The sequence below is a fragment of the Zootoca vivipara genome, chromosome 2, assembly GCF_963506605.1.
Source record: "Zootoca vivipara chromosome 2, rZooViv1.1, whole genome shotgun sequence".
In the NCBI taxonomy this organism is placed as follows: Eukaryota; Metazoa; Chordata; class Lepidosauria; order Squamata; family Lacertidae; genus Zootoca; species Zootoca vivipara.
Genome location: NC_083277.1, coordinates 55,933,583 through 55,957,140, shown reverse-complemented (window position 1 = coordinate 55,957,140; position 23,558 = coordinate 55,933,583). Strand labels below are relative to the sequence as shown.

Here is a 23,558-nt window from a genome sequence, read left to right as displayed (position 1 = left end):
GTGGTACCTTGGTTCTCAAACGTAATCTGTTCCAGAAGTCCGTTCGAGTTCCGAAACGTTTAAAAACTGAAAGCGGAAGCCTCAATACGGAGAACTCAAAATGGAAGCCGCGTTTCCTGTTCGACTTCCGAGGCGCGGAAACCGTGGCATTTACTTCCAGGTTTTTGGTGTTCGAGTTCCAAAACGTTTGACTACGTTCGAAAACTGAGGTACCATTTGTATATGTCAAGGCTCTGACTGTGCAGCAGACTTATGGAGAAATTTAACATCACACTATTATGACAGTTTGGCACAGGTACAAACTGACATAATATTTCTGACCAGATGCAAGAACCTGGATATTGTTCCTAAGGGTCTTAGAATTAAGAACCCCCTTCAATCAACGTATCCCACAGAATATGCCAGGAAACTTTGCCACACTTTATCCAAGAAGCTACTCAAACATCTTATCGGCGTTCTTTATTCAAAACAGAAGCTTATAAAGGAGGAACTCTCTGCACTGGACAACTCTATCAGGATTCACCCAGCCTGGCAGGAGTTCCACAAGGAAAAACAAACCATTTACCACTCTCAACTGGAGTTACTGAAGAACCGGAAAAATAAAAAACTCTGCAACCTTTCCAACCTACAAGCCACTAATCAAAACAAGATCAACAACATTGTCAATCTCTCACAGCAAACACTCAGCCCAGCTGAGGAATCCGTCCTCTCACGGGGTCTATCATTCTGCCCTGCTAAATCCCCACACATGATTCAGTTCTGCGGGGACCTGGAAGCATTTTTCCGCCGTTTACGCCTGAAGGAGTATTTTCATCACAAACAAGAACAAGACAAAGTAGAACAAACTACATCCCCACAACACAACACCTCTCAACTTACTGGGGAACAACCATCACCCTCCAAACGCATTAATGAACAGAACATCGACCACCAACCACCACCGAAAAGATGTTACACAAAAAGGGACTCCACGTGGACCCCTCCTGATGGACGCAATACCACACTAGATCTGTACATCGACTGCTTCCGCCACAGAATCCAAACGGATGTGACCAGAAAACACCATCACTTACAACAAAATCTAAACCATGCTGAAAGGAGAGCCATAGAAAATCTCAGGAACAACCCAGACATTATAATTAAAGAGGCAGACAAGGGTGGAGCTGTCGTCATCATGAACAAAACTGATTACATCCAAGAGGCCCACAGACAACTTTCCAATACTGCCTTTTACATGAAATTGGACTCAGACCCCACACAAGCATACAAAAAAGAACTGAACAAGATTGTCAAGGAGCTACCCCTACACATCCAAGAACAGATCCTCACAAACACACCAGCGGAACCTCGACCAGGAACTTTCTACCTTCTACCTAAAATACACAAACCAGGAAATCCAGGACGCCCCATCTCAGGTATTGGCACCATTACAGTGGGTGTTTCCGGCTATATGGACTCTGTTCTGAAACCATATGCTATCAGTGCTCCCAGCTACGTATGTGACACCACAGATTTTCTGAGGAAAATACAATCTTTGAACAATCTTCCTAACAATACTATACTAGCCACTATGGATGTGGAATCTCTATACACCAACATCCCACACAATGATGGTTTACAAGCCATAAGGAACACCATTTCTGATAAAACCACAGCGGACTTTGCTACCAAACTCTGCCACTTTGTCCTTACCCACAACCACTTCAAATTTGGTGATGACCTGTTCCTCCAGATCAGCGGCACAGCCATGGGCACCCGCATGGCCCCACAGTATGCCAACATCTTCATGGCAGACTTAGAACATCGTTTCCTAGACTCCTACCCACTCAAACCTCTCTTGTACCTACGATACATTGACGATATCTTTATTATCTGGACACATGGACAACAGACCCTGGAAACCTTCCACCAGACATTCAATGACTTTCACCCCACCATCAACCTAACAATGAACCAATCTATGCAAGAAATACATTTTTTGGACACTACTATAAAAATACAGGATGGACGTATAGACACCACCTTATACAGAAAACCAACTGACCGACAAACATATCTACATGCTTCTAGCTACCATCCCAAACATACCAAACAATCCATCGTATACAGCCAGGCCCTACGTTACAACCGTATCTGTTCCAACTCTACAGACAGAGAATCTCACCTAAGAGATCTACAGCAAACCTTTTTAGAACTAAAATATCCACCTGATGAAGTTAAACAACAGATCAACAGAGCCAGACTGATACCTAGGGAGAACCTGCTGCAAGACAGACCCAAAAAAGAAAATAACAGAACACCACTAGTCATCACATACAGCTCCCAAGTTAAAACAGTACAACGCATCATCAGAGATCTACAGCCTCTCCTGGACAATGACAGCTCCCTTTCTCAAGCTCTGGGAGGAAGACCTTTCATTGCCTACAGACAGCCACCCAATCTTAAACAACTCCTCACCCACAATAATACAACCACCAGACTTAACATGGACACTGGTACCAGAGCCTGCAATAAACCCAGATGCCAACTTTGCTGCCACATACACCCGGACAACATCATTACTGGCCCCAACAACATCCAACATACCATCTCAGGACTATTTAATTGCTCATCTTCTAACATTGTGTATGCCATCAAATGCCAACGGTGCCCTTCAGCTCTCTATATTGGACAAACAGGCCAAACCCTACGCCAAAGGATAAATGGACATAAATCTGACATCAGGAACCATAAGACTGAAAAACCAGTAGGAGAACACTTCAATCTCCCAGGACATTCTATACAAGATCTCAAAGCAGCTGTTTTATTACAGAGAAATTTCAGGAACAGACTGGAAAGGGAAGTTGCTGAATTGGAAATCATTACCAAGCTTAAAACCATGGAAGCACCTGGGATGAATAGAGATATCGGATTCTTATCTCATTATGCATGATCAAGCTTTCTTTAGCACCTCAGCCCAGGACTAATTGCAGCCATCAGCAGCCATTAACCCCCATCTACAGGTTTACCACTCCCATCAGCCCATCTCCCATTCCCACCCACCACCCTCTGTATATATATAGGGTCTGACACTTCTGTTTCTAGTGTATCTGAAGAAGTGTGCATGCACACGAAAGCTCATACCAAAATATAAACTTAGTTGGTCTTTAAGGTGCTACTGAAAGAATTTTCTTATTTTACTATTATGACAGTTCCATTAATGCAAGCATTTCTGCATGCCAGATGGAACCATCTTCCCTTTCCTACTACACTGTCTTAGGGAACCACTCAGAGCTGGTGGAAGTCATGCAGGGGATGGGAAAGCCCCATTCTGTTGGCTCCTGCTAGTGCAACTATTTAGCTGAATCCAGCTCTTAACCTCTAGTGCACTATGTTGTTGTAAAATATAATCGACTACTGAAGTGGATGGTAGAAAACTGTGACAGACATGCTTCTGGCTCCTCACATTTTGAAGGCTAAAATCCAACCTGTGTACCAAGGTTCTAGTTCCCAGCTGGGTTCTCCAGTCAGTGAACCCAAATTATTTGTATTTCTTTTTTTCTCTGACCATCAATGCAACCAAAAATCCTACCTGATAGGGAATTCAACCACAGTGTCAAGCTTATCCCTCCAGTATCTGTTATATGAGAAGCGTTTTAAATGTACTACTAAAATACGTGGAAGTGACCAGAGATCAAATTTCTTAGTGGCTTGTTGATGTTTCTTGCAATTGGGACAGTACCTGAAAGAACACCAAAGAGAAAGGTAAACAAAAATAATTATTATTATTCTTCCTCCTTTCTAATCTTTGAAAACATTTACATTTGTATATATTTAATAAAAAAAACCTTAGGGACAAAAAATGAATGTTATAATACTGAGGAGCCACAGAAACCATGCCCTGAATAAGGATCAGGCTGGAAAATTGGATGCAACATCAAGTTCTGTTCTGGCATAACAGCAAGACAGCAGTTAGGAGAAGCTTAAGCTACCTTCCTGTCAAGTCCAGCAAATTGGATGTCCATTCTGATGAGTTGGCAAAGAGAGCTAAGGAACAATAATAATAATAATAATAATAATAATAATAATAATAATAATTTATTATTTATACCCCGCCCATCTGGCCGGGTTCCCCCAGCCACTCTGGGCGGCTTCCAAAAAAAAACAGAAATTCTAAAATACAGAAATCCATCAAACATTAAAAGCTTCCCTAAACAGGGCTGCCTTGAGATGCCTTCTAAAGGTCTGGTAATTGTTCTCTTTGACCTCTAGTGGGAGGGCATTCCACAGGGTGGGTGCCACTACCGAGAAGGCCCTCTGCCTGGTTCCCTGTAACTTGGCTTCTCGTAATGAGGGAACCGCCAGAAGGCCCTCGGAGCTGGACCTCAGTGTCCGGGCAGAACGATGGGGGTGGAGACGCTCCTTCAGGTATACCGGACCGAGGCCGTTTAGGGCTTTAAAGGTCAACACCAACACTTTGAATTGTGCTCGGAAACGTACTGGGAGCCAATGTAGGTCTTTTAGGACCGGTGTTATGTGATCTCGGCGGCCGCTCCCAGTCACCAGTCTAGCTGCCGCATTCTGGATTAGTTGTAGTTTCCGGGTCACCTTCAAAGGTAGCCCCACGTAGAGCGCATTGCAGAGAAGAGGAAATACTGACAGATGGATTCTCAAGGAGCTCCCAGCTAGACTGCACTGTGAAAATGCTGTGCCACTTTTTGCCTCCAATTTGTCTTCCAGTGGGTATGTCAGTCTGATCCGCCAGTATACCAGAATGTAGCTTCATGTTAAGTCCAGCATTTCAGTTCAGTCACAGGCCAGGATAGCAAGCTGGAAAGTTTTGCTTAAAAGCAAAGCCCACACCCAGAGATGGGAAGGAACAGAAGAGATTTGTGCTGAAGGACCCTCCAGTCTACAGAGGTATGTGTGCTGAGGCAAAGTTATCAATGTTATAGTGTCCAAAGATAGAAGGGGTAGCCTAGATGGCTGGCCTACATGAGTTTCCCAGCAGTACATTAGTTCTGTAGAAATAGCAGCTGCCTGTATAAACCTGTAAGATCACTTACATTATCTGGGGAAATTTTACTTATGACACTGTAGCCTACAGATAATCACAGGGTAATTACCTGAAACAGGTACTTTTGCCTAGGCTTTTCTTAGTCCATAGGTTTGGATCCTATTATTGCTATTAATGCAACTGTACATAATCATATAAGCCTTCCTGTTGACAGCATGTTATAATTCTTATACTGTAATGCATGTAGTACAAAGAAGTTAATATTTTCCAGGATGGGTCAAGCGCTGTTCATACCACATGATTTAACCATGAGAAATCAAGCCACCTCAAAAGTGACTAAATGAAATCAGTCTGAGCTACATTTTCTACATGACCTACAGGGCAAAATGCACAGATATCTATGCTTTAGTCAGTTGCTAAACACAGTCCAGAGATGTTATTGCTATGAGAAAACACAGCAAACCTACCATGGATCATGTTCACCAAGTGTTTCCATAGTAGTGAACAGTTCTATGCAATCTTTCAGAGCTACGGTAGTTTTCTTCTTCTGTGGCTGAAACATACTGTTGTGTTTTTCAAATGCCTACCAAAAAGAAATATACATTATGTTTTTCCCTCAAGTGTAAGATGCACGTTAAACCTTCTAAAAATTAACACACCACACAGGAGAATACTTTAAACCCTTCTGTACTAATTGTCTACAACTTTTATTTCAGCTTGATTCTTTGCCCTCCTCCTCTTCTCTGGTAATGCCTCCGTACACTTTACTCATACAAAGATGGTACAATACCTTTTTTGTAATCAGATATATGATGTCAGGTGTGAGACAGGGTCAGCTGAAATGGGGTTTACAAAGCTCAGTGGTAAGCAAGTGTGCACAAACCTGAACCATCAACTGATCACCAAGTCTTGAGAAGCCTTGCGGATGGCACTCTGCTGGTGCTGATAATGACCTGTTGTCAATATTCTATGACAATGCTCTATTTGCTCAGTACCTTTATCAAAGTACAAAGGCAGAATAAACCACATAATCTTGCCTAACCCGCTGTCAACAGTTATAAGGGGCCAGACTACAGCAGTGCCCTTTAAAAGGTGGGGGAATGCTAATCACCTGTGCCTCATGTTCATCAAAAAGCAACTTTCGGGTGTCAGAATCCCAATCAATAGCAAGAGTTGCATGAGCTGGAAAAGAAGAAAAGAAAAGCATTAACATAATGTCAATCTGCCCAAGATGAGGTGTGTCTAGGATAACAATCAGAGGAGATACCTACAACTCAACTTAAGGATTTTCCCCTCTGTATTAAGGGAGTTTATTTCTGATGTTCCATAAGAGTTCACAAGATTGAAGCTGAAGAGATGCCTTCTGTGATGCAGGCCTTCCTTTTCCAGGTCATCCTGGATGCAGTCCTCTGATTTGCAGGCATCTGTTACTGATATTTTCTCCTTACTGTCTTCCTCTCCATTCTGATGTTCCATTTCTTCAACATCACCTGAAACATATTTTAAAAATTGTTTTTCACTTTTGTTGTTCCTCCATAGCATCTATAATATTCTTTGTCTGAAAAAACTAATGAGCAAATGATTACAACAGCAGCTTTGAAAGGAATGCTGCTAAATCAGAGAGGACCAGTGAGGAGTCTGTACTAAAGTTATCACAACATGCAATGTGCTTAATAGTGTTATTTGAAGAACATCTCTAAAGCTACTACTACAGGATGTATAATACTACTGAGGAGTCATGTCTACTATTTTAGACAACACAGATTTAGTTAAATAATACCCATCTTAGGATAATTTACCTTCAGACACACTATTGGAGCCATTGCAGTTCTCACTATCTGGACATCCTTCAGAACATCCTTCTTTTAAGGAAACTTTTACATAGCGACTGAAACACATAATTTTTTTTTCATTAAATGCTGACACAAGTGACCCATTATTGGAAAGGCAGGTACATTAGGAGAAAAGAACAATTAGTGCAAAATCTCATCTAGACGTCGATGATTACAATTCCTATCATTCCTAACTGTTAGCAATGTTGACTGGGGTTGATGGGAGTTGGGTATCTTATCTCATCTGGAAAGCAGCCAGATTGAAAGTACAGAAATATTTCCTCACCCACTATGCACATATAAAATAAAAGGATCCTTAAATCCCTTGATTTCCTTGAAAATTGGTAAGATATGTAAAAGAGAACAATATGAAATAAACGATAACCACACACCCTTACAATTTTTCATTGATTCACTGTTTATGTTATTACCATAGGAGTCTCCTCTTAGGATATAGAATGTTGTAATATAATCAACATTTTCACAAATGTGGTAACATCAAGATAAACAAACTAATTTATTTCAGTTCCTTAAGTTAATCATGCATTGTGTGATGACTACTAGTTTAGATTTGGGGTGTTTTCTTTTTAGCAAAGAGAAATTCATGGAAGCTTAATGCAACCTGTATACACAGAAGCAATATACAGATAAGGGCCTGGACTTTCTTGTGCTGCTTTTGAGTTTTCAGAGGTATCTGGTTGATAGCCGCTAGTAACAAGTTGGTCTTTGATCTTAGATTCTTTTTGGGTTCATATAAAGGAAGATTTTCAACCAACCAAGTTAATACAAGACATTTGTCAAAAAATTCTACAACTATGGAAGTACTTGCAGTTTCAAACTCATATACTGATAAGCTACCAGTGGATGCAGAATAGTAACAATTAGGCACACACAAACTAGTAACATCTAATAACAATCCTATTGTAGAATAATTGGAGAAACAATAATGATTGCACTTAGAAATGAGTAAACGTATATGCCACAAAGGCCCTGTACTCACCTAATTCGCTCCAATATAACATTGTACAAGTGGTCTAGGGTGAGCTTGTGTTTGGGTATAGCTATGAGTAGTGGTTGCCCATAGAGAACAGTCCCTGGAGCAGCACTGGATTGTCTTGCTTTCTTTTCTCTGAAGTAAACTGACAGAGTGATGCATTCAGCACCATCTTCTGTTGACTTACAAACTTCGTATCTGCACAAAATAGAAAAGAATAGTGAGCAAAGTTCAGTCCTTTCAGAACTGGTAAGAGTGTCACGCCAATCTTAAGCATTTATACTTGGAAGAGTCATATTCTACACCACAGGTCTAAAAATAGGAGCTGAGTATAAGCTCATGACTGAATAAACCATTTCCTTCTCCCTTTACTTGAACAATTAGATACGGTTTTATTTAGAAAGTGTCAAATTTACCAGGTAATGAGGGCCCTGCCTGCATGCAATGTAAAAAGATCTAGCCATCAGTCCTTTGATGTTAACCCAATACAGTAACTTGTACCCACAGGCATTCACAAACACTCGTTAAACAAACCTTAGACAACAACTAGAGCCATGAAGAATTTAATGCTGTATAATATAGTACTGGAACAATGAATCAGTTTGCTAGAAACCAGGATTTTGTTTAGAATCATAGAATCACAGAGTTGGAAGAGACCACAAGGGCCATCCAGTCCAAGCCCCTGCTGAGCAGGAAACACCATCAAAGCATTCCTGACAGATGGCTGTCAAGCCTCTACTTAAAGACCTCCAAAGGAGACTCCACCACACTCCTTGGTAGCAAATTCCACTGCCGAACAGCTCTTACTGTCAGGAAGTTCTTCCTAATGTTTAGGTGGAATCTTCTTTCTTGTAGTTTGAATCCATTGCTCCGTGTCCGCTTCTCTGGAGCAGCAGAAAACAACCTTTCTCCCTCCTCTATATGACATCCTTTTATATATTTGAACATGGCTATCATATCACCCCTTAACCTTCTCTTCTCCAGGCTAAACATACCCAGCTCCCTAAGCCGTTCCTCATAAGGCATCATTTCCAGGCCTTTGACCATTTTGGTTGCCCTCTTCTGGACACGTTCCAGCTTGTCTGTATCCTTCTTAAACTGTGGTGCCCAGAACGGGACACAGTACTCCAGGTGAGGTCTGACCAGAGCAGAATACAGTGGTACTATTACTTCCCTTGATCTAGATGCTATACTCCTATTGATGCAGCCCAGAATTGCATTGGCTTTTTTAGCTGCTGCATCACACTGTTGACTCACGTCAAGTTTGTGGTCTACCAAGACTCCTAGATCCTTTTCACATGTACTGCTCTCAAGCCAGGTGTCTCCTATCCTGTATTTGTGCCTTTCATTTTTTTTGCCCAAGTGTAGTACTTTACATTTCTCCTTGTTAAAATTCATCTTGTTTACTTTGGCCCAGTTGTCTAATCTGTTAAGGTCATTTTGAAGTGTGATCCTGTCCTCTGGGGTATTAGCCACCCCTCCCAATTTGGTGTCATCTGCAAACTTGCTCAGGAGTCAAGGAGAACCAGGTGATTGAAGGGTGCATAAAGATTGGGAGGAGGGGGTCAAACGAATGAGAAAAAGAGTACAGGACCCATAGGGAAAAAGGAAAAAAACCTGTGAAACTCATCTGGGACAAGTAAAGTGAAGATGTGGAGTACTGTTCCCTCTTGCACAGCTCCAAAAAACAACAGCAGACCAAGCCTCCTCATTATTTTAACACTTGCAACTTGTATCTTCTCTCAACACCTCCCATGAATATGAAAGTCCTCCCATCTATTAGCACTTCCACCATGCATGTAGTAGTAGCCCTACTCGGAATGGTGTCTTGTAGTGATTCTTCACCACTTCTCTGAGGGGCAAAACAGAGGCATTGTACCTACCAAGGTTACAAAACAAAAAACCTTTTGCCTGTCACACTGAAAGTAAACACATTATCTGTGTGCATGAATATAGGGAGGTATGCCTCTTGCTGTACCTCAACATTTGATGTCTGTGCATTCATCCAGATTTTTCAAATCCTATTGATACTGCGTAAGTAAAACAAGCAAACCAACTATACACCTAAGTACATAAACATTGCAACTGCCCACTATTAGTAACAACCTCCACAACAACCCTAAATAGAATATTATTGATATGAAAATATAGGTTAAATGGGTATTATTGGTTAGCTTAATGTGCAATGTTGCTACTTCGTTCTTTACATATTGTTTTTCTTTTTTTTACTCAAGACCCAAATTACAAAATGTTCATTCTAGATTTAGCCCTGACTTATCTTTCTGACTTCTTTAGCAATGTTAATTTAAAATAATCTGAATTATGCTTAATTAAGTTAGATTCATACGCTGGCCTAAAAAAATTCCTAGACCCCAAGTCCAACCAATTTTGGCCACAGTTGCAAAAAGGAAAACAAATAGCCAAAGTAGACAGCAGAGCCCAGCATTCCAATGTGGCTACAAATGATCCCTTCGTCAGTCATCAGATCAGTTATTTGAAGAGTGGAGAATGGGTGATAACCCTTCCTCTTCACCTAATCTGCATGGATCAGCTAAAGAGCCTATGTATACCTTGGGTGAGTGTGTGGGAGTGGCCACGCCTACTGCTGCTATGTGACTCTCAGAGGGTAGGCTAGGAGTGAATGTGTCCCTTAGGTCCCAAAATGTTACCCAACCCTGCTCTAAAGCAAAGAGCAGAATCACTCAAATCTATTTTGCTCCAGGCTGTATAACCTCTAAGGAAGGAGCATTTCTAGGGTCAGATTTTATCTTAGTTTATAGTTGTATTCCACCACCCATCCAAACCCATTATCATAGAGAAAACCAAAGAGTAATAGGATATATCTTGTATTTCAGATACTACGTTCAAAATCTCCATAGCCATTCAGTCTTTTACCAGTTCCAAGCAAACAAGGGTAGAGAAACTATGCAAGGTACGGTGGGCAGGAAACCTGGGTAAAGTGACTGGCATGAGAAGATTATGACAGTTGATGTCAGTAAGTTAAGTGTGACCTGCAAATCATTTTGGCAAAGTTTCATCAATTTTAAACATATATGCTGAATGCCTCCATTATCCAGGCTAAGATAACAAAGGCACTCAAACATATAAAATATCTCCAGCCTCATATCCCAAGATGCTTCCCCCGGGAAGAAAAAACCCGACAAAAACTTTGCATATTTGTGCAATGACAGACACTTACCTGACCCCTTGTAGGCTGGCTCCATGCTCCAGCAGGATCCTGGGTGATGTGATATCACCATCATGGCACATGCTGGGGCTTTACATCGGAGCAGGAGCCTAGTTGGGGCGGAGCATCATGGGACCTAAGGGGAAAAAATAGTAAGTGTCTGCACTGAGTGCTGAATGCCCCTTTTAGTTTAGCCTGGGGGAATTCAGCACAAGTGACACATGTTGATGTAGTTTTGCCAGATTGATTTGCAGATCACCTTTATTACAATCTGTCAACTGAACATTCAGTAGGAGAAGCAACTTTCCCGAAAACTGCTGATTCCAGGCAGCAACACTGCTAGACCACCATGTTCTTATAAATGCTTGGACTCAAACTTTACATCCTCCTGCCACTTATGAATGCCTCCAACGCATCCACCAGTACCACATTAACCAATCCTCTAACAACTGGTTAAAGTATGTATGCAATACACCTGGAGAGCAATTCAGCTAATAGATTAATACTGAAAATTCTTTGTTAGCTCCCAGCTACTGAAAAAAGTGATTTCCGGTATTTGGAATATGGTGTCAAAAATAGCACAACTGAAAAAGAAAAAAAAAGGCAAACATGATAGAACAATTCAAATTCCAAAACAGATGGGATTCTGGAGATTGGTGATCAGCCCACCTAACTTTTCCCTCTCACTTAAAAACTGTGGGGTGGAGGGATTCATTTTTGATCACCACAGTTGCCTTAAGGAACAGAGGTAATGTTTGCTCTGTGCCATTTTCCAGGTCTACATCATACACATTCTGAAGCTTCAAGAACGTATAACATTCAGAAATCCACTGTATTCTATTAATCTCTATGTACCTCCACCCCTGCAGGGGGGTGTAGGTGCCACAATTCCAAATTTCACCAGGAAGTGGTCTGACCATGACGACTATGTTGTAGAACCCCACCCACCCACCCTACTCCACAGAGACAGACACTAACACTTTCACCACTTGAAGCAAAGACAAGATCCAAGCTATGTCCTACCACATGTCTTAGATCAGGGGCCAGCAACCTTTTTCAGCTGGGGGCCGGTCCACCATCCCTCAGACCATGTGGTGGGCCGGACTATATTTTGTAAAAATAATAATAAACGAATTCCTATGCCCCACAAATAACCCAGAGATGCATTTTAAATAAAAGGACACGTTCTACTCATGTAAAAACATGCTGATTCCCGGACCATCCGCGGGCTGGACTGAGAAGGTGATTGGGCCGCATCTGGCCCACGGGCCTTAGGTTGCCTACCCCTGCCTTAGATAGATGATGAGACAGGTGCATGTTTACCACAGATTCCATGAACTCAAAAACTGGCCCTGAGACAGCCTCAGGACACACACTGAAGGCTACCCAGGACAATCATCCTGGGTTCCTTCGATACTATTTTCACAACCACCTCAGCCATCAAGGCTGTTGGAAAACAGGGTGGACGGTATACCAGCAGCATCCCTAATCTGTCTCTATGGCCCAACATCAGGTAAAGACATTCTCATTCTGCCCTGAAGGCAAGAGGTGTAATAGTGAGCTGCACTGAAATTCTAAGAACTACGGTATGTCAATACAGTGGTACCTTGGTTCTCAAACGCCTTGGTTCTCCAACGCCAAAAACCCAGAAGTGGTCCAGTTTTTGAATGCTTTTCAGAAGCCAAAAGTCTGATGAGGCTGTCAGTTATTGTTTCTGGGGCACCTGCACCAATCAGAAGCTGCACCTTGGTTTTCGAACTTTTTGGAAGTAAAACAGACTTCCGGAATGGATTAAGTTTGGTGCTGCTTCTTTTTTTGCTATTTGTTTTGCGTTTTTGTTTATGAGACTTTTTCAATTGATTGTGTGACTGCAGAAATGGATAAAAGCCCACCCAACCACCCCACCATCCAAACAATGACTATCATCAGTGAAGTTAAGGGGGGGAAATAATTTTAATTTTTATCACCTACAATACCGTCTTATTTATTTTATAGTACAATAAATTGATTATTGTTTCATTTTATGGATCAATGGTTTCGTTAGACAGTAAACTTCATTTAAATTGCTGTTTTAGTGATTGCTTTTAAAAGTCTGGAACCGATTAGTCGATTTTGCATTACTTTCTATGAGAAAGTGTGCCTTGGTTTTGGAACCAACTTCTGGAATGGATTAAGTTTGAGGACCAAGGTACCACTGTACCTCTATCCCCAGCCCTCAAGTCTGACCTGCTGTTGCACCAAGTAACTGGTCAAAGAGATGGGTGAGATCAGGCCCACCCAAGTCTTAGTTATGCTAGGTTGGCCTCCTTACCCTCCACAATTAATTTGGGGATGAGTAAGTTCTCACTGGAAGGATAGATCCTGAAGCTTAGGCTCCAATACTCCAATACTTTGGCCACCTCATGAGAAGAGAAGACTACCTGGAAAAGACCCTGATGCTGGGAAAGATGGAGGGCACAAGGAGAAGGGGACGACAGAGGACGAGATGGTTGGATAGTGTTCTCAAAGCTACCAACATGAGTTTGACCAAACTCCGGGAGGCAGTGGAAGACAGGAGTGCCTGGCGTGCTCTGGTCCATGGGGTCAAGAAGAGTCGGACACGGCTAAACGACTAAACAACAACAACAACAAGTACTGCCACTACCACCACTTCTCCTAATCTAATTTCACAATCTGCTTGACTTTAACTATTTTGAAGTTTCCTATTAAAGAATTGCAAAAGAATCTGCCATTAATAAATATCTAACCAAGTCCTAACTACAAAGAGATTTTAGGAATTTAAAAATAGATAAATTTAGTTGGATTTGTGATGTTCTACCATCATATCCAATTGCTAAGAACTTAGTTTAAAGGCTCATCTTTTATAGTTCATATTTGTACTCATAGCTCCAACGCAAAGGGAACACAATCCAAAATGCAATTCTAATACAGTATGTGTATGTGTGCTCGCATGCATGTATACCGTATACACATAAAAAAACTTCTTAAAAAGAGGTGTATTGTAAGATGTCAAAATATATTGATATAAAATATCTTTGTTCTAGCCATTTCTTACTTGATAGTGATGAATAAGCCCCATCATCTTACTAAAAATAAATGTTGCACCAAACTTGTCCAAACTGACCAACTCCTGGATCAGTTTTACAGGTGCATTCCCAAAAGATTGACAAGAGAAGTACAAGGTAGTGCTTATGATGTTTATCCACTAACATTTCATGTATACACAACTTTATAGGAATGTGTACATGACAGATACTCAGAAACAATGCCTGCAGGCACACTGGAAGTTGGAGGAAGGTGGGGAAGGGGTATGTGAGGCAGGCTTACAGCTAACTTTAAAACTAGAATGTGAAGTTTAAGGTTTAGTTTCGAATTGTCACAAGTTCTCCATGCCTGATTTCCCGACTTAAATGTAAACATTTTCATGCTCTTTTATGTTCCAAAAAAGTTAGTAAATTTCAGTGGAGATTTAGCATTCCATGTAACATAGCCCCAATGTTTTCTAGAATCTATTGGTACAGCTAAACAACAACAAAACCCAATAGGAAAATAGCAACACACAAGCACCCCAAAGGCCACTACCCTGTTTCTCATATTTTAAGACATACCCATAAAATAAGCCATAGCAGGATTTTTAAGCATTCAAGGAATATAAGCCATACCCCGAAAATAAGACATAGTGATAGGCGTAGCAGCAATGCCGGCCACGGCAGGAGGAGGAGGAAAAAAATAAGACATCCCTTGAAAATAAGCCATAGTGTGTTTTTTTTGAGGAAAAAATAAATATAAGACATGTCTTATAATATGAGAAACACGGTAATTAAACAATATGTGTCCCAACAACATGATATCTCATCAGAATAGCATACAGCACAATGTAAGAACTACTGATCACCCACAGAAATTGTGGGTACCAAATAATCTTTTTAGGCTAAACACTCAAATGTAATATAACATGTTTCTTATCTCTACTCTTCCCAAAGAACCGGTTACTCACACAAATATGTTGTCCTTTGGCATAATCTGATTTAAGCCTTCATCCATCTGGAAAATTTTGTGGAATCGGTGATTATAAACATCTGTCACCACCATCTAAAAACAGCAAATAGTTGAGAATGGAAGTCAGAATAGCACAATGATAATCAAAATATAAGCCAAAGTTACTTGAAGTTCAAGAAAGACCCCAAGGATCATCTAGTCCAACCTCAAGAGAAAGTTTGGTGTCAAGTGACTCATGAGATATGCTTAAATAAGCCAACTAAGCAAAAAACCACCAGTGGTCAAATGAAAGAACTAGTACAGTACAATATACTGGATCTCAGCGATGAGGAATAGTTAAGACTCCTTGTGTTTGCCAAGAAAACAGATGCCAAAACTGAATGAATAGAACTGGTTGCTTTAATAGCTTGCCCAGAGAAAAATATCTTTAAGGGCAATATAATTTGAAAAAAACAGCTTCTTGAAAGCAAGGATGGCAAAGAGAATGCCTAACAGCCACTGGCAACAACAACTTTGATCTGATAATAAGCACAGGTAGGTAGCCGTGTTGGTCTGAGTCGAAGCAAAATAAAAAAATTCCTTCAGTAGCACCTTAAAGACCAACTAAGTTTATATTTTGGTATGAGCTTTCGTGTGCATGCACACTTGTGTATCTGAAGAAGTGTGCATGCACACGAAAGCTCATACCAAAATATAAACTTAGTTGGTCTTTAAGGTGCTACTGAAGGAATTTTTTTATTTTGCTGATAATAAGCAGTTAGGTAGTGTAGTGTAACAGTACTGAAACAGGGTTCTTCTTCTCCCAAGGGTACTGGCCTAGCCACTGCTGCTTCCCAAATGTGTTCTTTTCCCAGCTCAATCACCTTCTCTACCATTTCAGCTTACAGAGTTGAATTCAAGATAATTAAGGTTGGCTTACATTACATTAGGGAGCTGACAAAAGAAGTGGGTGGGAACTGACCTGAATACACTAACCAGTATAGGATTCCCTCCTATTCCCTCAAATCCCCTTTTATTTGCTCTGGTTTCTAGAATATTCCTTAAGTTTTGCATGAGATCACCATCATCAAATACACTCTCAAAGAGCCCATTAGAATAGGAATTGTTATTTTTCTTTCTTTCCTCTTAAATATTGTCTGATTATAAAACATTAAGACGATGTCTTTCACCAGACGATTTCATAGAATTGTAGAGTTAGAAGAGACAATGCAGGAATATTTTGCCCAACGTGGGACTTGAACCCACGACCCTGAGATTAACAGCCTCATGATCTACAGACTGAGCTATATAAGATATAGAAATAGATAAGTTTCCAGTTTAAAGAACCCTTCATTATTACACAAGATCAATTCTCAACTACATACAGAACATTTGCAACATGATACCAAATTCTGCTAAGAATGCCCTTCCTATTAAATATTTGTAGAATCTACATAATTATCAAGGAGTTATCAATGCTAAGTATCCAAGGTCTCACTTCGACCCAATGCTCACTTCAAGCCCTTGGGGACATCTTTCAAAATGAGTGCTATACATAGTTGGTATTAGGGCAAGCAGGACAAGGACAAGGTCAGAGAATGGGCTCATGCTAACAAGCTGCTCTTGTCAGTTTTTATCTGAAATAGGACAGTTTGTTTTCATCTAAGTTTCTGTATAGACAAACATTTCAACATGTGGAAAGTGGAACGTGACTCCTCACTTCTTGCCCTAAAAAGAAAAATTTACAACCTTTTAAAAGATGTGCCCAATACACAATATTGTCACCTTCTTATAATGTTTGTTAAAGTTATTTTTAACTAATTCAGGAATCAGTCTACCTAATAACATTTTGTAGAAAACTGAACCCTTTTATTTATCAGCCAATATTATTTAGCCTTACATTTTCTGCAGGAACCCCGGAGAATTTTGAGAGTGCATCACACAGGTCAGATACAGCCCCCATCATTGGCACAATTACCTTGTACTGGGGGAAAAAGCAGAACATTAAACTTACACTAGGCAAAATAAAACTTGGTAAGGAACACAATTCTAGACTTAAGGATCAGCATCAGTAACCACGTTTGATACAGGGTGTGTTTGCGTATTATAGTCAGACATGGTTAACAGTTTACTGTGAACGTAGCTTCTGCTTTGCTCCTACTTGCTAGTAAGTAGGAGCAACAAACCACTACCCTTGGCTTACTGTTATGTCCAAACCAGCCACCACTGTTTGTGCAATCAAGCAAAATTGTGAAGAAATTACATTTTATTAGGATAAATTTAAATGTAAAAATGTTGTCCTGTTATAAACACTGCTGGGGTTGTAAAAAGCTAATGGTTTGACAGGGAAAAAACTGGTATTTTTTTACTCTTAACTAAAACTAGAATGATACACTGTATTGGAGGTTCAGCTTGCAATCTACCAAGAAGCAATTAAACTGATACTATTGGTAAGGGGGTCACTATTGCTGATATATAATATTAGTCATATGTAATATACACCCGATGACTTAATTGATTTCAGTGGATCCACTCTGAGTACAATTCAGTCAGATACCACCCTACGTAACTTGTGAGGTATAAGTTATGACACTTAGCAACAACACTTGGCTTTTATATGACTCAGAAATATACAGAAGACTAGGTTGTGATAGATGGTTTAGTGGAAACTACATCCAAAATTATCAGCCCATAATTACAGGCCAATTAAGTTTCTGAATTTCTCTCTCGCACGCACATACGCAGCTTCTTCCTCATGTTGACCTCTGCTCTCCCACTTTCCCAAATAGTGATCTTCACCTCCTGTTTCTCTCTCCAGCCACCACCATCCTGTTAATATCGGCTCCATCCTCAGATCGTTATTTATTAAATGATCTAACAGTTTGTCCTTGCTACCAGTTGCCCTTCTGAAGTAAGCTCATTTTGGGAGATTCTTTGTATATTTCACTGGTTTCCATTCAGCTCCAGTGGCTCCACCCGCCCCCCTTCCTGACTCAGGTCATCTCTTCTTTGTGGGAAAGTTGTTGCTAGGTGGGTGACTGAAAGCAGAGAGATCATCTCTGATTCTTGGGCTGCAATTCTGGCCAGGGCTTCACTTCTGCGTGAATATCCTTGGGGTTCCCTCCTCCCTGCGTGTAATATGACTGGCAATTGGGATCTCGCCTGCTGAAAAATGGACTGGACAGATTCCCTCTCCAAACATGTAGATCACAAAACATACAGCTGAGGTAATCTCATTATGCTCAGTTGGGCTTACTCACAGGTGAGCATGCTTGGAGTACAGACTTAGCTGCCATCCCAGAGTCTCTGTAAAACTGATCTCAAGATTGGGTATTGGATGCATCTTATCTCTGTGTGTATGCATGATGATATGTGCACACTGCAAGGCACATATAATGCAAAGCTGATCATTTTACATGCTGGGGTAGGAAGGCTTGTTGTGAACTGTGTATTTTAAGACAGCAATGTTTGTTCCAACTATATCTATTTTAAATTTGATTTTATTTCATTTATCTGTTGGAGGTAAAGGTGTTGTACATAATCCCTTCCTCTGCACATTTTTTCCTCACAACAATCCTGGAAGGTAGGTGGGTAATTAGAAAAGATGGGTAAGAGAGGTTGTGATTGACTCAAGGTGATCCTGTGAGCTTTATGGGGAAGATGGGATTTGAACCTGATATCTGAGTGTGTTTCTATGTACACTGAGAAGGCGGGAGGCATACAACGCAGAGCTCACACAATGACCTTTACTATCGGAATTGTAATGCTAAAAGCAGGCAACCTCTTTTGTAGAGGGCAAAAAACACTACAATTTGATTTTTCTGCCTTTCATAACAAAGACCAACATGAGCACCTCTACTTACCTGAGTAGGTTTGCGCTGTGGATCTGCAAAAACCAAGAAAACCTCCATGGTTCGATCTTTCTTTAAGGGCAATGGAAGGGTTAAGTAGCAAAAAGGGTCAAAAGTCACGGAAACTTTAGAACATTTGGGGCAGACCAATGTGGATTTGAAGAGACCATGAAAAATATCTACAATTATAGAGTTATTACGCAATCGATGATTCTCCCAAGCTTCTTTTGCTACCACCTGCAATAAAGAAAACACATTGCAGAGAAGAAGAAACACAGTATAAAAATTAAGATGCAAGTTCTGATGAAACAGCTTTTATCTGTAGGGAAGGATATTGAAATACAACAGAAGGATGTGAAGTGACAAACTGATGCTGAACAACTATGTATGCAATGAAATCATTCACTTATTGGTATACCTGTAATTCAACATGCAAGTGACCTGAAACAGAACAGACTGTACATGATGATTGCACTCTAGTGTGTATGTGAAATTTGCACAGTATGAGAGAATCAAATGGATGGAATTCCAATGCCACGCTATTACAAACATTCTAACTGCCTAAGCATTTCAGTTTGCAAGATGGAACAATGCCCCTCCTCTTCCCCTGCTGTTCTGGGGGTTCTCCCAGCCACCCAAACCAATTTCAGAGGGAATTTGGGGCATATGGGAGGAGAAGGGTTCTGCACAGGGCTGCTGACAGGGTTTTTTTCCAGTGAATCCCAACCTAGGGAAAGGCAGATTAGAGGTAGCATCTAGCAAGTGAGCAAGGAACTGCCTAAGCAGTACTGCAGCGCAATTGTAATGTACAGTCAAACCTAAGAAATATGTAACTTTCTGCAATGTTTGCTCCAACCATGATCATTGTGACATTCATGCAAAGGGGGGGTGTCCTTGTCTTGCCTATCCATTCTGAAGGAAATCAGCCCTGAATGCTCACTGGAAGGACAGGTCCTGAAGTTGAGGCTCCAATACTTTGGCCACCTCATGAGAAGAGAAGACTCCCTGGAAAAGACCCTGATGTTGGGAAAGATGGAGGACACAAGGAGAAGGGGACGACAGAGGATGAGATGGCTGGACAGTGTTCTTGAAGCCACCAACATGAGTCTGACCAAACTGCGTGAGGCAGTGGAAGACAGGAGTGCCTGTTGTGCTCTGGTCCATGGGGTCACGAAGAGTCGAACATGACTAAACGACTAAACAACAACAAGAACAACACTGGGGTGGGGTGGGGTGTGCGCATGTGTATGTGTGGCATCAATTCTCAAAATTAATAAAAACTAGGCCTGTAATGGAAAAGCACCCCAATTAAGTGAAACTTTAAATTAAATTACTGTCCCCAAGTAATTGTTTATGTCATTCCCTTTTAAGCCCTTGTTCTAGTTCTGTTTAAACAGGGCCAAGAAAGGAGGATTACAGCAGCTTACTGCAATTGGAAAGGGTCACCTGGCTCTCAGGTTTCCCCAGCCAATCTGGGTGGCTTACAAAATATATAAAACACAATAAAGCATCAAACATTAAATCCCCCCCTAATGATGATTTAGCTGTGCAGGTCTTATGTTCTTAATGAGAGGAAGGATAGTTATATCTGGGTGGCCACAACTGAAAACAGCTAATGTGATCTCAATACTGTAGTTAAGTTCCAGCCAGCACCAGTCACAGTGAACTGTCCAGTGTCCTGACAAACTGTGCCTTTCCATGTCTGTTGTGATCCTGCATCGCCTATCTGGACTCTGCCTTTCTAGTAAGTGCCACTAATTTGAACCAGCCAGGACAGGATAGCATCAACCTGCCATTGCTAAACAACCCCCCGTCTTCCTCCCAACTTTGGAGCTAGTGGAGTTTGCCATGCAACTGCTTGGACAATCTCATCCATGTATATACCTTTAAAATTAGGAGGAAGGCTACCTGCTTATCAGAGCACAGGGCCACACTCACAATGGGTGGTTGAAGCCTGGCTAAGAGTCAATGGTCCCAACTGGACTGATTCATGGATTCATTTGCTAAGAAAAAGACATCCTCAATAAGACAAACAAAGGAAATGGATGGGAAAAAATAATTTGTAACATATGTTGAGTGTTACTCTTTTATACCACAATTTAACTCCAAGCAGTGGAATGTCTATGCAGCATACCGAATCAGGCCTGCCATTAGCATCCTTCAACTCCAAGTAAGGTTTCTTTTTTACTCTGTTTAGATCCTCATGTAAACCATCTAAAAGAAAGGCCAGGAGCTCTTGGGAATCTTGTTGCTGGTACCCTGAAAACTGAGGAGCAAAGCGGCCCACCTGGGTCTAAAATTAAAAAAAGAATGGGAAAAATAACATTAGGAAGATGCATGTGAGCAGTGAAGGGAAAAGCAGTAACTCTAGCCTCATTTGCAGAATTCAATGAAGATTAGCTAATTCCTAGCAATAAACTAATGTCAAAAAAGATACCAAGATGTATAAATTCTCCTCTCCTATTATACCAGTTTCTTTGGATAACAGGTATCACAGTTGCCGTATGGTTAATATATGTAAAATTCTGTGAAACTGACAGTGCTAATAAAGTACTGTACATTTGTTACTTATTTGAGTACAGAATATCAACAAGTGATTTGAAGACCATATGTACAATTTTAACAACCATTTCAAAAGCAACTCAGTGTACCACTTATTTCAGAGAGATATAAAGTTGCTAACTTTCAGCTCAATTTTATTTGGAATATGGCACTTTACAACATTGTAAAGTGGTATAAAACAATAAAAAGTAAACAGATAAAACAGTTCTCAAAAAAGAAGTCAGATAACTCCTAAAATCTTGTTAAAAATCAAATTATATCAGTAAAAGCTTTAGTTGCCACAACTATTCTAAACAGAATGCATGGCATTTCCCTGCAATATGCAACATTCAGTGAAGCACTGTAGCACTCAGGAGTCCATATCATACTTAGCATTCTTTTAAGTTCAACCTAAGCTACCCAGCTAGAGATTTTTAAGACGGGGAAAGTATTTCCCCCAAGGGCTAACATTAAAGCTCCATGCAGAAAGCATGAAACCAGAAATGTCACTTCCTCTAGCTGTGTTGCGATGACAGAAAGTCTACTTACTTTGAACATGCGGGGGGCCACGTGAGAATTTCTCCCGGACCACATCTGTTTGATGAGTTCTGCATATGCTTCTGCAATTTCTCCTCTCATTCCCAGAGGATTCTCCTGATTTATTTCAGCTTCATACTCATCTTCCAAGAAATAGTCAGTCAGTGGAGGAGTGTTACTCAAACACTAGAAGAACATTCAGACACAAGAACTACATTAAAAAAGAAAGCCATGCCAACAACCCATTTTCAGCCCAATGAAAACTAAAATTGTACTGAATTCAGCAAAATCACCCTATACAGAACTGTATTGCAAGCTACATTAAATATTACATATGGAAACTGCTGAAAGAAGAAAACTGAGGAACACGTACTATTTCTATTTTGGGAGGATGGGGGTCATAGCTCAGGGTAGACCACTACTTGTGTATACAGAAGGCACCATATTCAAACCCTGGCATCATGCCTTGAACCCTAGAGAGCTGCTGCCAGTCAGCGGCCTGGTTTGCACACAACGCTAATCCAAACAATGGCTAAGTATGATTGAGTGAGTGGATTCTTGCAACAAAAAGTGTAGCCTCTTTGCTCCTCTCTTGGCCCTGCTGCTCCTGTGCTACTCATAGAGGAGCCAGGGTTTGGCTTATAACAATTGGGCAATACTGAGACCAGTGTTCTGATGCTAGAAAAATGCAGCTTTCTATCTTCCATTGTAACCCACAGCATTATGTAGGTTTTCCAAGCTGTATGGGAACCCAACAGTTGTACAATTTAAGATGGGGTAGTATAAAACCCAAGCAGTACAGTGTCTACCACTCTAGGTTCTTCAGCAGATTGTACCAGTTCTTTACCTGTAAAGCTGAATTCATGAAGCATGTATTTCCTAGGTTACTGAGCCCACAGAGACCAGGCTGTGACTGAGGAGGGCTCTCCCTGTTGTTGTAGGAGTTGCAGGAAAAGCTAGAGCCTCTGGAGTGGGAAAACATACTGGAATATGATAACAGGTTGCAGAATATTTCGGCTAAGAAACTATTTACAGCTATACAAAAATAATGTAAGGTATGTTGTCTTTCTTACCCGCCCTGCATCAAAATTTTATGGGGAGTTTACAGAATATAAAAATACAACACAATTAAACAAGTAACTCAAGCTTAAGACAAAGCAAACCTTCCAACCAATCTATAGTATACACATGCCTAAACTATAACATTCCTCCCTCAGACCTAGTTCTCACAAACAAGTATTATGAGGTAGCCAGTCTGCTGCCTGACTGTACCATTTCATACTGTAGGTGGAGACTCACATTACTGATATTATATTTTGCTTAAAATACTCATATCCTGCTTTTTGGTTTCCAGAACATTATGCTAATGAAAAACAAAGCCAAGACTAGAACTAAAGTTAGGGAAAAAACACCACCACCAAGCAGAATAAAGAGAACAACTGAAGTCAGAGGGGCCTAAAATCCTCCAATGTAATACTGGGTTTGCCAGGCATCTCAAAACTATCAAGGAAAAGGCAATGTATATCTGCTTGACAGGAATTTCCATAATGTTGGTGCCATTATTGGGAAGCCTTGCCTAAAGTAACCACCCACTACACCTCTGGGGGCATGGGCCTTGAGAGCACAGCCTCCAAGGGAGATC

At 40.8% G+C, this 23,558-nt stretch overlaps 1 protein-coding gene across 4 annotated transcripts in view; it reads right to left on the bottom strand.

Annotated features, from left to right (window-relative positions):
- The window catches only part of USP4 (ubiquitin specific peptidase 4), a 40,890-nt gene that overhangs the window by 5,615 nt on the left and 11,717 nt on the right, over nucleotides 1-23,558 (bottom strand). For 3 of the 4 annotated variants that reach the window (XM_060271560.1, XM_060271561.1, XM_035105963.2), the window contains 12 exons: nucleotides 22,764-22,881; nucleotides 21,929-22,102; nucleotides 20,973-21,131; nucleotides 18,851-19,075; nucleotides 16,888-16,971; nucleotides 15,007-15,101; nucleotides 7,829-8,020; nucleotides 6,796-6,884; nucleotides 6,268-6,486; nucleotides 6,108-6,178; nucleotides 5,464-5,579; nucleotides 3,572-3,721 (listed from right to left, as the gene is read on the bottom strand). In XM_060271560.1, the coding sequence (XP_060127543.1) occupies nucleotides 3,572-3,721; nucleotides 5,464-5,579; nucleotides 6,108-6,178; nucleotides 6,268-6,486; nucleotides 6,796-6,884; nucleotides 7,829-8,020; nucleotides 15,007-15,101; nucleotides 16,888-16,971; nucleotides 18,851-19,075; nucleotides 20,973-21,131; nucleotides 21,929-22,102; nucleotides 22,764-22,881 (1,692 nt within the window). Of the gene's footprint in view, nucleotides 1-3,571; nucleotides 3,722-5,463; nucleotides 5,580-6,107; nucleotides 6,179-6,267; nucleotides 6,487-6,795; nucleotides 6,885-7,828; nucleotides 8,021-11,021; nucleotides 11,146-15,006; nucleotides 15,102-16,887; nucleotides 16,972-18,850; nucleotides 19,076-20,972; nucleotides 21,132-21,928; nucleotides 22,103-22,763; nucleotides 22,882-23,558 lie in introns of those variants that run through there. The other variant, XR_009557118.1, reaches the window with a different exon arrangement.